This window comes from Hemiscyllium ocellatum, chromosome 44, assembly GCF_020745735.1.
Source record: "Hemiscyllium ocellatum isolate sHemOce1 chromosome 44, sHemOce1.pat.X.cur, whole genome shotgun sequence".
NCBI lineage: Eukaryota > Metazoa > Chordata > Chondrichthyes > Orectolobiformes > Hemiscylliidae > Hemiscyllium > Hemiscyllium ocellatum.
This window is the reverse complement of record NC_083444.1, coordinates 9,874,824-9,887,072: the sequence shown is the minus strand read 5'-3', so window position 1 is coordinate 9,887,072 and position 12,249 is coordinate 9,874,824. Positions and strand designations below refer to the sequence as shown.

At 46.3% G+C, this 12,249-nt stretch overlaps 1 protein-coding gene across 3 annotated transcripts in view; it reads right to left on the bottom strand.

The window, feature by feature from the left end:
• LOC132835358 (vigilin-like) overlaps nt 1-12,249 on the bottom strand; it is a 107,267-nt gene that overhangs the window by 85,268 nt on the left and 9,750 nt on the right. For 2 of the 3 annotated variants that reach the window (XM_060854819.1, XM_060854821.1), the window contains exons 2-3: nt 2,859-2,940; nt 1,140-1,252 (exon numbers count right to left, since the gene is read on the bottom strand). In XM_060854819.1, coding sequence (XP_060710802.1) covers nt 1,140-1,215 — 76 coding nt within the window. In that variant the 5' untranslated portion in view covers nt 1,216-1,252; nt 2,859-2,940. Of the gene's footprint in view, nt 1-1,139; nt 1,253-2,858; nt 2,941-10,954; nt 11,017-12,249 lie in introns of those variants that run through there. The other variant, XM_060854820.1, reaches the window with a different exon arrangement.

The following is a 12,249-nucleotide window of genomic DNA, read 5'->3' as shown; positions in this document are numbered from 1 at the left end:
GTGCGCACCAACATGCATCACGGGAAAGCGATGTGGAACAAGAACAGGAAGGTACCCTTCTGCATTCAATCCCCTCCCCGCAACACCTGACCCCAGACTCTCCCCAGAATCAAAAGGGTGGCTACAGCAGATCCAGGAACTCAACACTGTCTGGGAATGAAACTGGGAGCCTCCTGCGGTGCATCGGAGTCAGGAGATTAGATTAGATTCCCGACAGTGTGGAAACAGGCCCTTCAGCCCAACAAGTCTACATTGACCTTCCAAAGAGCAACCCACCGAGACCCATTCCCCTACACTCACCCCTGACTAATGCACCACTAGGGGCAATTTAGCATGGCCAATTTACCTAACCTGCACATCTTTGGACGGTGGGATGAAACCGGAGCACCAGGAGGAAACCCACGCAGACACAGGGAGAATGTGCAAACTCCATACAGACAGTTGCCCGGGTCCTGGCGCTGTGAGGCAGCACTGAGCCACCGTGCCACCCCAAATTGAGGAGAGGAGTCTCAATCCAGGCTCATTCTCCAAGTACAGTACAAGGGGAATGCCACACTGTCTTCCAGATATAACACCCGATTGGGGTCCCACTCTGTGCCCTCTCAAGTGGGGGGTAACAAGGCCCAGGGCGTTCAAACAGAGCAAAGGGCCATCCTGGATTCAATATTTATCCCTGAAACAGCACCACTGGGAAAGAAAAAGAATTGGTCATCATCACTTTGCTGTTGGTGGGAGATTCCTGTGTGCAAATTGACTGCAGCATTTCCTACAACAGTGGTAATATTTCTGAAGTACCTCAATAGCTGTAAAGTAGCTTGGGATCTCCTGAAGCAAAGCAGACTTGGTGTGTTTATTACCAGGGCCAAAGAAGCTTTAGTCTTTCACAGCGTGTGACTTTTCTGAGCAAGGGTAGCACTGACCTCCCAGCCCTCACTGACCCTGAACGGAGAAGCTCGCTAAGCCATTTCAGATACTAGTTCCAAGTCAACCATATTGCTACAAGCCTAGAGTCCCACATGGGGCAAGCCAGGTAAGGACAGCAGATTTCCCTCCCAGAAAGGAAGGCAAGCATTTACCCTGGGCATTGCTTTTCTCATGGTATTGCTGAAGATGGTCGTCTGCTGTATGACAACACCCACCTCTGGTCTCCTGGTCTCCTAAGCCACTGCGATGCTCAGCAAAGCTCTCCGGTGTAAGCACAGCAACCGAGCTCATGGTTCCAAACCCAGATTAGACAGATTCCGATATTCCACTGAAACAGCAATAAAAGATGGAGGAGAAGGGGTTGGGCATCAGTTATGGCTCACCAAGATTCCAGCTTCGGGCAAGGGCACTGGCATCACCACGCAACAACCCCGTGCACGCGGTGCCATCAACAGAACAGGACTTTCACAGACTGGATTGGAGTTACAGGATTGAAGACGGCCATTCAGCCCAACACATCGACGCCTGCATTTCCTCTCCACATCAGCTCTCACCCACCTCCTTTCACACCCAATTGATACAAACATCTGTTTCTTTCTGCCTCACATAAACACATCAATTAGGAGCAGTAATAGGCCATTCAGCCCCTCAAGTCTGCTTCACCATTCACTAAAATTATGGCTGATCTGTTAGTGTTTCCACACTCCTACCGGCTTTGAACCACCCAACAAGAATCTATCTACCTCTACATTCAATGCTTCCACGCCTTCAGAGAGAAAAAAAACTCTATCCTAAATCAATGACCCTTAATTCTACAACAGTATCCCCTACTCACAATGTCCACTTTGCCAAGGCCATTCAGGTTGCTATATAACAGAATTAAATCACTCCTCACTCTTCTACAATGACAACAAACCAATTCTATCTGACTGTTCCTCAGAGGACCACCTGTTCATTCCAAGTCCCAAACTTTAAACTTCCTCTAAACCACCTCCAACAAATTTACATTCACATATGCTATGGACCAGACCAGAATCCCTCGAAACATATTAAGAAGATAGCCTACACCTAACGTTTTCTTATTTTAAAGGTAAATGTGAGGTGCTGTGCTCCAGTTGCAATTCAAACAGTCAAACTACTTGACATTAAACACAAAACAATTTGTTCAAACACCACAGTTAAAATACAACAAAGGAAAGAGGAACTTAACTTTACTGGAAAACTTAACAGAATAATAGATTACTTTACTACTAAACAGTAACTGATCCAATATAGTAGCACCCCATAAACACATCCTTCAGAAGACAGGCGATCTCACATCCAACTCCTGTAGCAAACAGAGAACCCCCAGCTTTTGGCTGTAACGGAGAGAGGGGGTGGGAAATAGCTTTCACTTCTTCCAGATCCCAACGGCAACTGCTGAAAGCTAAACTAGAAATCCTGATTCTGTGGGAGTTTGACCACACCCAGTCAGGCTGCTTCTATTGTTCCAACTTAAAAGAAAAGCGCCAAGGCCTCACAAGCTGTTTATTCTATAGGCTCTGGTAGATTGCGCACCACTTCTGCCTTAACACTTCTCTTCAAATTAAAACAAAAGGACAAAATAAGTTCTTAAAGCCACAATATTGCATTAATGAGATCTACACTATTCGCCTCAACCTCTGGATGTGGGAGTGAGTTCCACATTCTCAGCGGTCTCTGGGTGAAGAAATTTATCCAAAAGTCTAGAATTAATTACTACCTTATGAGTCTTGTTCCGTAACCCCCAAACAAGTAGGGACACCTGTTCAACCGCCACCGTATTAAAGATCCATCACTTTAAAGAATTATGTCCAGAGAAACAAACTCTGGTCTAAAGTACAATCTCTCAGTTTTGATGTCACACCAATGTGGCTTTAATTTGCCCTCACATCCACAGCATCAGCTCAACTCACCTGCAAAATGGTCTAAAGCCAGATAAGTCCGTCCTGAAGAAGGCTACCGGTGTCGCTTCAGTGTGACTTTATGTCTTTGGTCCTGAAAAGAAACAGAAAGGAGTTGCATTTAGTCTCAAACTCTTACTTGCCTCGCTCAAGACACAGCTGTGTTTTACTTCACTTCCTCAGGACATAAAAACTGCTGGAAAGCTCAGCGACTGCTTCTCATGTTTAATAGCTCATGCAAAGAGAGTGGTGATCTGGAGTTCCTGCACACCGTGTGGTGGAAAGACACCCACAGAAGGGAATTCCAGGATTTTGACCCAGCGACAACGAAGGAACAGTCAATATATTTCCAAGTCAGGATGAGGAGTGTCTTGGACGGGAACTTGGAGGGGATGGTGTTCTCATTTACCTGCTGCGCTCATCCTGCTCGGTGACAGGAGTCACAATTTTGGAACTTGCTGTCGGAGAAGCCTTGATGATTTGCTGCAGTGCATCTTACGGATGGTATGTACTACTCCACTGTGGGTTGGTGGTGGAGGGAGTGAATGAATGCTGAAGGTGGTGGATGAGGTAATGCATGGTGTGGTTAAAATAGACATTAACACAGCAAGTGGGTGAAAAATCACAGAACTTTCAGAACTGCACTAATCTTCAACAACTCATATTTGTATTGTGGCTTTCCTGTACTAACAATGTAGTGTACAGACAGTCCTGAAGAGGACTGAAATACACCCCACACCTTCCACATGATACAAGAGGAGGTTCTGAGGCTGCGTGTAGCTGGTGGAGCTTCGAGAAAGGATGGTAAGATTTTCCTCTCAAGCGATCATCTGTTTGCCTCCGTCTTTGGCACCATTCTGTTGTAGCTCTCGCAGAAGTCCAATAGCCTGGCAAAGTTGCCCAGGTCAACTATGATCTGGCTGAGATCCAGATGTAGCAGGTACACTGGAACAAAAGTAGATCACCCAATCCCTTCCTACCCTATAACCTATTACTCCCAACAATTACATCAAATGTTACAACAAATCTGACTTATGGAGGCACGGTGGCCAGTGGTTAGCACTGCTGCCTCACAGTGTCAGGGACCCGAGTTCGATTCCTCCCTTGGGTGACTGCCTGTGTGGAGTTTGCATATTCTCCCCCCTGTCTGTGTGGGTTTCCTCCCACAGTCCAAAGATGTGCAGGTCAGGTGAACTGGCCATACTAAATTGTCCATAGAGTTAGGTGCATTAGTCAGGGGTAAATATAGGGTGGGGGAATGGGTCAGGGTGGGTTACTTTTTGGAGGGTCGGTGTGGACTCGTTGGGCTGAAGGGCCTGCTTCCACACTTTGGAGAATCTAATCTAATGATTGACTCATGATTGGCTAGAGCTGCCTACTTCAACTTAGCATAACCCCCTATTCCTTTCACACTCACGTGTTTATCTGGCTTCCTGCAGCCACTCCTGGTGATAGCAAGCTGAATCAACTCATGGGAACAGAAAGAGGTCAGTCACTCAGGTCATGGTTGGCCTGGATCTTAACACTATCTGCGTGTCTGTGCTGCCCAACAAAAATCTAAAACCTCTTCCTGACTCTTCAGAGTTCTGGCTATCCCTTTGGCATCCACTGTCTATGCTGAGGACAAATTTCCAGCCTTTCCGTTATGCCCGTTTAGAACAATGCTGACAAAAGTAACTTACTCCAGGCAACTGGATCCACAACAGCATCAGGTCTCATGAGGTGCACTGAGAAAGATTGAATGCTGCCTCCCACTACTTCCTTGCCCCCTCCTCCTCCTCCCAGAGCACCCCAGCCCCAATACCCATCCCTCCATGCTGCGCTTTGCTGCAAAGTACAGATAGCTGCAATGCCAGGTGAGGGGGCAGGAATGGGCACTTCCTCACGGCGTGCTCACACCAGCTGCCCCCCCCCACTCCCAGCCAACTCGAGGAGGAGTCACTCAACCGAGGTGGGGGGGACATAGGGCCTGAGGGTGGAAATGCATTCTTCTCAAGCGGAAGGTACTAACCATGAATCCTGTCGGTCACCCAAGAGTTTTCATCAAGCAAATCTTCTCCCAAAGCTAGCTCTGTCATATACTTATGATGTCACGTGTGACAAGCGAGGTTATTATGACATCGTTCCATTTATAGCCGCCTCTCTGTGACCTCACCAAGCTGCTCATCAGGGACACCGGAGACAGAGGGAGGCAGATGGAGGGATGCAAAGAGGGGCCAAAAGAAATGCAATGCTGGGGAGCATCAGCAAGTCAAATCATGACACACTGGAAGCAGGAAATCTGTTTAAAGTCTCTTCGACAATAGCTTTTTGTTAAAACTGACTCGTCTAATTACACACATGCACAGACCGACCTGCAAGACACACAATGGACACACGTACGTGGATATATGCATATGGACACACACACAGATGTGTACACACGCGGTCACATGCAGTTGCAGATACATTGACACATGCATGCAGAATCTATACACACACACACACACACATACATTACACATTCACATGGAACACGTGCATATAATCAAGATGTGTGGAAGTCAATTTGAGTCCTGTTGTTCTGTCATGAGATGGAAATTTCTGGCTCTCGGTCAGAAAACAACTGCCTAATATGCCAGTTTCTCTTCCCACTGCTTCTGCTAATATAGTACGTACTTTTGACATTTGGAAGAGGCATATCTGAACTGTGATGAGTATTTTCAAATTATAAATCAGTTAGATGACAGCTTTGCCCAAGCAAAGGCCATCAATTATTCTAATAGAACAGCTATTTTGATGTAAAGCTTTTCATTTTAGAAAAATCAATTTGGAATCTTTAAAATCAATATGTAATTTAGATAGATCCTGTCTTCAATTCAAAAGATTAAAGCTACAGAAAGATCGAAGATTATTAAAATATCCAATATATTAGATTCGGTTTGCAGGCCTGAAATCTGTTGCTAGTCTGAACAGCTGTGTATTTACTCTCTTAATCTAATTGCGCACTTTTTCAGGACACAGCAGATTAGGGATCTCTTTAACTACAATCACACACAAGAGACAGGAGACGGTGATATAGCGGTAATGTCACTCGACGAGTAATCCAGGGTTCCACACAAAGTGTCTGTGGTCGCAAGTTCAAATCCCTCAACGTATCTAGTAGAATTTAAATTTGGCTCATAATAAAACAAATCTGGAACAGAATATGGTCAGTAATGATTATCATGAACCATCTGTTCACTAATGCCCTTCAGTGGAGGAAATCTGCTGTCGCTACCTGGTCTTGCCTACGTGTGACTCTAGACCAACAGCAACGTGAAATGGCTGAACAGGTCACTTGGATCTAAAGCGATTAGCTATAGGCAACAAATGCTGGCCCTACCAGTGACCACTCACATCTCGTGACAGAAAAGATTCCACAAAATATTACTTGCTCTTGCATTAATAGCGCCTACTACACCAGGATCTCAGGGGGCACAGCTTCCGTCTCTGGGTCAGAGGATCTGTGGTTTCAACCTACTTGCAAGATGTCAGCACAAAATTCAAGCTGAGCTCCCTCGAGATGCACCGTCAGAGGAGAAGGATCTGTTAAGCAGGAGGCTCATCTGTTCTCGGAGGTGGACAAAAAGGACTCTTCATTTCACTGTGGGATTCTTCTGCCAATGCCCTGGGCCAATATTTATCCCTCAGACAATATCATTGAAATTTGACCACTTCTGTTTGTGGGAGTTTGCCATTTGCGAACTTCCTGCTGTGACTACACTTTAAAATTACAGCTTTGACTACACTTCAAAAGTGTATTGCCTGTAAAAATATTTTGGGACAATCTGAGCTTTTTTTCCAAAGATTAGATTCTCTAGTGTGCAAACAGGCCCTTTGGCCCAACAAGTCCACACTGACCCTCTGAAGAGTAACCCATCCCAACCCATTTCCCTCTGACTAAGGCACCCTGGGCAATTTAGCATGGCCAATTCACCTGACCTGCACATCTTTGGAATGTGGGAGGAAACCGGAGAGAATGTGCAAACTCCACACAGACAGTCGCCCGAGGCTGGGATCAAACCTGGGACCCTGGTGCTGTGAGGCAGAAGTGCTAACCACTGAGCCACCGAGCCACCTGTAAGGGAACTGTATAAATGCAAGTCTTCCCCTCGCTCTTTTTTTTAAAATTCCCTGCAGGTGCTCCTTCAGAGGAGGCTATGGCCTCTCTGGAGATCATATCTACGCCTTGCAAGGTCTCCTAAGGTGGTAGCTACCCTCTGTAATAGTTCTCAAAAACAAAGGAGCACAGTGGGAGTTTGTAAGGGCTGGGGCTGGGGCATTACAGAAAGTAATTTAAGGGGCACAGATGGGAACAAGGTGGGATCTGAGCAATATGTTTGTATTTTGGAGATATCTTGAGTATGGAGAGTCTTTAATATAAGCATATTTAATCCTTAATAGCAGTTCACTACATAAAGGCAGTCAGGTTTTTAAAATAAAACTAGTTCTGTTGGCATTTAGGTTAATTAAAAGCTTTTTTTGAAGTGTAAACCCCTCTCAGTGTCTTGCTGATTTGAGCTGAAAAAGTGACACAGGTTCTGCGTCTGTGCTGAGGGGGTATCGGTCTCTCCCAGAACAGTGTTACAAAGAAGTTTACAAATTTAGGGGGCGGCATGGTGGCACAGTGGTTAGCACTGCTGCCTCACAGCGCCAGGGACCTGGGTTCAATTCCCGACTCAGGCGACTGACCGTGTGGAGTTTGCACGTTCTGCCCGTGTCTGCGTGGGTTTCCTCCGGGTGCTCCGGTTTCCTCCCACAGTCCAAAGATGTGCGGGTCAGGTGAATTGGCCATGCTAAATTGCCCGTAGTGTTAGGTAAGGGGGTATATGTAGGGGTATGGGTGGGTTGCGCTTCGGCGGGTCAGTGTGGACTTGTTGGGCCGAAGGGCCTGTTTCCACACTGTAAGTAATCTAATCTAAAATAAAAAGTCACCAATTCTCCTGCAGTATCTGAGCCAATATTTCCCTCCTCGACCAGTATTACTAATTAACAGATCATCTTATCACACTGCTGCTTATGGGAGCTTGCTGTATACAAATCGGCTGCCAGACTGTTCACATTGTAACAGTGACTGAACAACAATGGCATTACCATTCAAGAATCCCCCACTATCAACGTTGGCCAAAAACTGAACTTGACCATCCGTGGCTACAGGAACAGGCCAGGCGCTGGAAATACAAGTGAGTGACACATTCCCAAAGCATGTCCACCATCTACAAGGCACTAGTCAGGAATGTGATGGAATACTCCCCACTTGCCTGGATGAGTGCAGTTCCAACAACACTCACAAAGCTCAATACTCTCCAAGACAAAACAGCCCACCTGATTGCCACCCCATCCACCACTCATTCCTTCACCACTGAAACTCAGTAGCAGCAATGTACATCATCTATAGCAACGCACCAAGACTCCTTCAACAGCCCCTTCAAAACCTACAGCCACTATCAGCTAGAGGAATAATGGCAGCAGCAACATGGTACACCAATACCCGCGCGCTCCCTTCCAAGCCCCACACCATGCTAACTGGGAACTACACTGGCCATTTCTTCACTGCCTCTGGACAGAAATCCTTGATCTTTCCCCCATGAGTGTCCCTACATCATACAAACTGCACAGACCAAGAATGCAGCTTACCCCCACCTTCATAACGAGAATTAGGGATGGCCATTGAATACTGGCCCAGCCAGCAACACGCTAACAAAGAAAAACCTTAAGAAAATCTCAATGGCTGCAAAGTACAAAATGTTCTAACCAGGCACGAAATAAACGCAAGCTCTTTCTAAATGACTAGATTAGGACGGGGTTGGCAAAACATAACAACATTCCTCAAATTATATCACCTATCAATTTACCTTGCTGAAAGTGTGTGTGTAAAGACTGGCTTACCTGGAATGCCTAAGTTAAAAGAGACGATCAGAGCTCACCCGAGTGCCAGATACTACCCAGAAACCTGCAGGTGCCTGTGGATGGTACAACTGCAAGCTGATTGCGTCCTCATAAGGAAACAGGGATAACATTGTTTGGAGATGAACAGCGTTGCAATTATCACAGCGTTTTTAACACAGTGAGAACATCACCAGAAACTTCACAGACAATAATCTGAAACCGAGCCACAGAAGGGTAGCCTGAATGTTTTAATAGCATCTGGAGGGGCAGCACGGTGGCTCAGCGGTTAGCACTGCTGCCTCACAGCATCAGGGACCTGCTTTGATCCCACCCTCGGGCAACTGCCTGCGTGGAGTTTGCACATTCTCCCAATGGTCTGCATAGGTTTCCTCCCACAGTCCAAAGATGTGGAGATCAGGATGGATTGGCCGTGCTAAGTTGCCCAATAGTGTCCAGGGATGTGACGGTTAGGTAGATTAGCCACAGGAAATTACTGGGAGACGGTAGAGGAATGGGTCTGGATGGAGTGCTCTTCAAAGATCGGTGTGGACTTGATGGACCCAAATGGCCTCCTTCTGAACAGTAGGGATTTTATGAATCCCAAGCAGCCTCACAGGAACATTAAGAAACATAATTTGAAAGCGAGACAAATAAGGAAAGCCTGAATGGAAGGTGTATGTTTTAACAGTAGCTGGAGGGATGAGACCATGAGTCAGAGGAGAAGTCCGGGGGGAAGAAATTCCAGAGCTTAGGAAATAATACACAGGATATTTAGGCCTCTGACCTCTACAGCTCCTGTTTCACGACAGAAATATTTTGTGTCAGGTTTCCTGGTGTCACTTTAATCCAACGAGATGGATTATTGTTTAAAAACGATGGGTTTAATCACAGCACAGAATATCTGGCTGAAATTAATTGGCAGTTTTCAAGGGTAAACCCTGTTTGATGTGAAAAGGGAACGCATCAAGTAACATAAATATATCGCCTTCAGTGATCTGTTTTGTAACTTTAGAATTGTAGGACACGGCACTGACACAGGCCAGTCCACCCATCTAGACAGTGCTGGCTCTTTTTCGCCGAGCTATCGCAATTTCTTCTCTCCCCTAATCCTTTTTCCCTTTCAGTCTTATTAAAGTGGCATTCATCAACCTTTCACCCTTGCAGGGGCTATATTCAGCATCACAATTTGCGGTGTAAAACATGAAAAAACTCTAAAATTACTTTAAATCTGCGCCTTTCTGTTGCCACCGGGTCAGTGACTGTCTGTTTAAACATTCAGAAACTGCGCTGAACCGTACGATCATATTTTTTTTTAAAACCATCACTACCTGAGGAAACCTTTCCTGCTCCCCCACATATTGGATGCACCCCTCATTCAACCTTATTAAACATCAGTTACATTCTCCACCACACCAGCGCTAACAGTCAGCGTGCTACAAGAGAAAAAGCATCCAACTATTAGCCAAAATGCCACCAGCATCTGTAACCATCAGCACCCACACCCTCTCAGCTCTCACCCGACTGCAACAAGAACAAAATCCGCAGATGTGCTGAGTGCTTGGCCCGGAATCAAACAGACACGCTGCAAAAACGTGAGCTGCCCATCAGCGTGCCCACTGGCAACACACCAACAGCCTCAGGTGTCACGTTCCAATAAACGCCTGCACATATTACTTGTCCGCCAATGACAGCAGCCGCAGAACGATTCCTCCTTCGCTTTGGTAATGTGGGAACCTGTTTGGCCACTCCCCGGCAAACCACTCTCTTCACGCGCTCTCCCAACGCGCCCCCCCCCCCCAACAACCCTGAGACACAAACAAAGCACACTACTTGTCAGTTTAAAGCCAGATTCTGCAGGAAAGCTCCGACACATCACAGAAGCAAGCCTCTCTTTAGCAGCCAAAAATACAATGAGTTTCTCCGGCTGCCTGCGCAGCTCAGATGGCCTGTCGAGTGATCACTGGGCCGAACAGAACATTCCAGCTTGTTTGTGCAGAGTCACCCAATGTCAACAGTAGGAATGCTGCAAACTACCTCAATGTCAATAGAGAGATTAAACCAGATTGCTTATTCCTCACTGCTACCCAATCAACCATATCCAGCAAAAATCTTGCGTGCGAGAAATGGGGAGGCTGTTTGGTTTAAGAAAGTAAGCAGCAGAGCAGGCAATATATTAATTTCCTCTCAGTGACGCTCACCTTGGGATAGCTGCTGCCAGCTGTGCCTTTGAAGCCTTTGTCTCAACTAAGAGAATTAGACATAAATGCCAGTGATGCTTCGGTTTGACAGGAGCTCAGTCAGTCCCCAGCTGCAGGAACAGTGCCCAGTTGTGGATGGCGCATCTCAGAAAAGCTTTTTACTGGGGGTGTGTGTGAGAGAGTGAGAGGGAGAGAGTGTCTGTGTGTGCACGCGTGTGTTAGAGAGAGAGAGAGACAGAGAGAGACAGAGACAGAGACAGAGAGAGAGAGAGAGAGAGAAAGACAGACAGAAAGAAAGAGAGACAGACAGACAGACAAAGAGAGAGAGAGAGAGACAGAGAGACAGAGAAAGTGAGTGAGTGAGTGCACGCATGAGAGAGACAGACAGACAGAGAGGGTGTCAGGGGTCAGTGACATTCACAGGACACATTGCTGCTCCTAATTCAAACATCTGTACGATCAGTAAATATCGTTCTCTTTATTATGATGGTAATCTCAAGTGCCTCCGTAGTCAGAGGAGAAATCTAGCAGAACATCCATCCATTCCTCATCGTTGCACACAGTCTCAGCTGCGGATCAGTGGGCGGCACTGTCACTTCCAAGACAGAAAGCTGCAGGTTGAAACCCACTCCACAAACCACAAAAAAAAAACCCCACTCTGAAGCAGTGGGTGAGATGCTGCTGCATTGCTGGGGCCTCTTTTCAGAATAGACACTGAATCTGGGTTCAGTCTGGTAGGCAGACAAGACCCAATGGGCAGTCTTTCAGAGAACACAAATCTGGCTAATTCTTATCCCTCAACAATAATCACTGAAATAAATCAACTTGCGAATGGCATGCTGATTTTTGTGGGAGTCTGCAGTGTGCGAATTGACTGCTGTGTTTCCTCTGCTACAACAGTTCATTTCAGTCAGAATTTTATTGGTTGCAACATGCAAGATCTGAGGGACTGGACAGGGGTGGGGATACGCTGGAGGTGATCTAGGGGACGTAGTTTAAGAATTTAAAAAATACCTTTTGAAGAAAGAGGCGAGAGTTTATTTTCTCTCAGAGGGTCAATCGAGCGTGGAGTTCCCTTCCCCGCGCTTGATGTTATTCAAAGTTGAGACTGATAGATTTTTTAGGCATTATGTGGTTTGGGGGACAGCTACCAATGTGGAGCTGAGACTACAATCAGCTCTTCCATGATCTTAATGTATGGTGTTGTTGGCATGAAGTGCCAACTGATCTAATTCTGCTCTTAATACTGTGCTCCAAGGGTTAGAAAAGCATTTTGAAATGTCTTGCAACCCCTC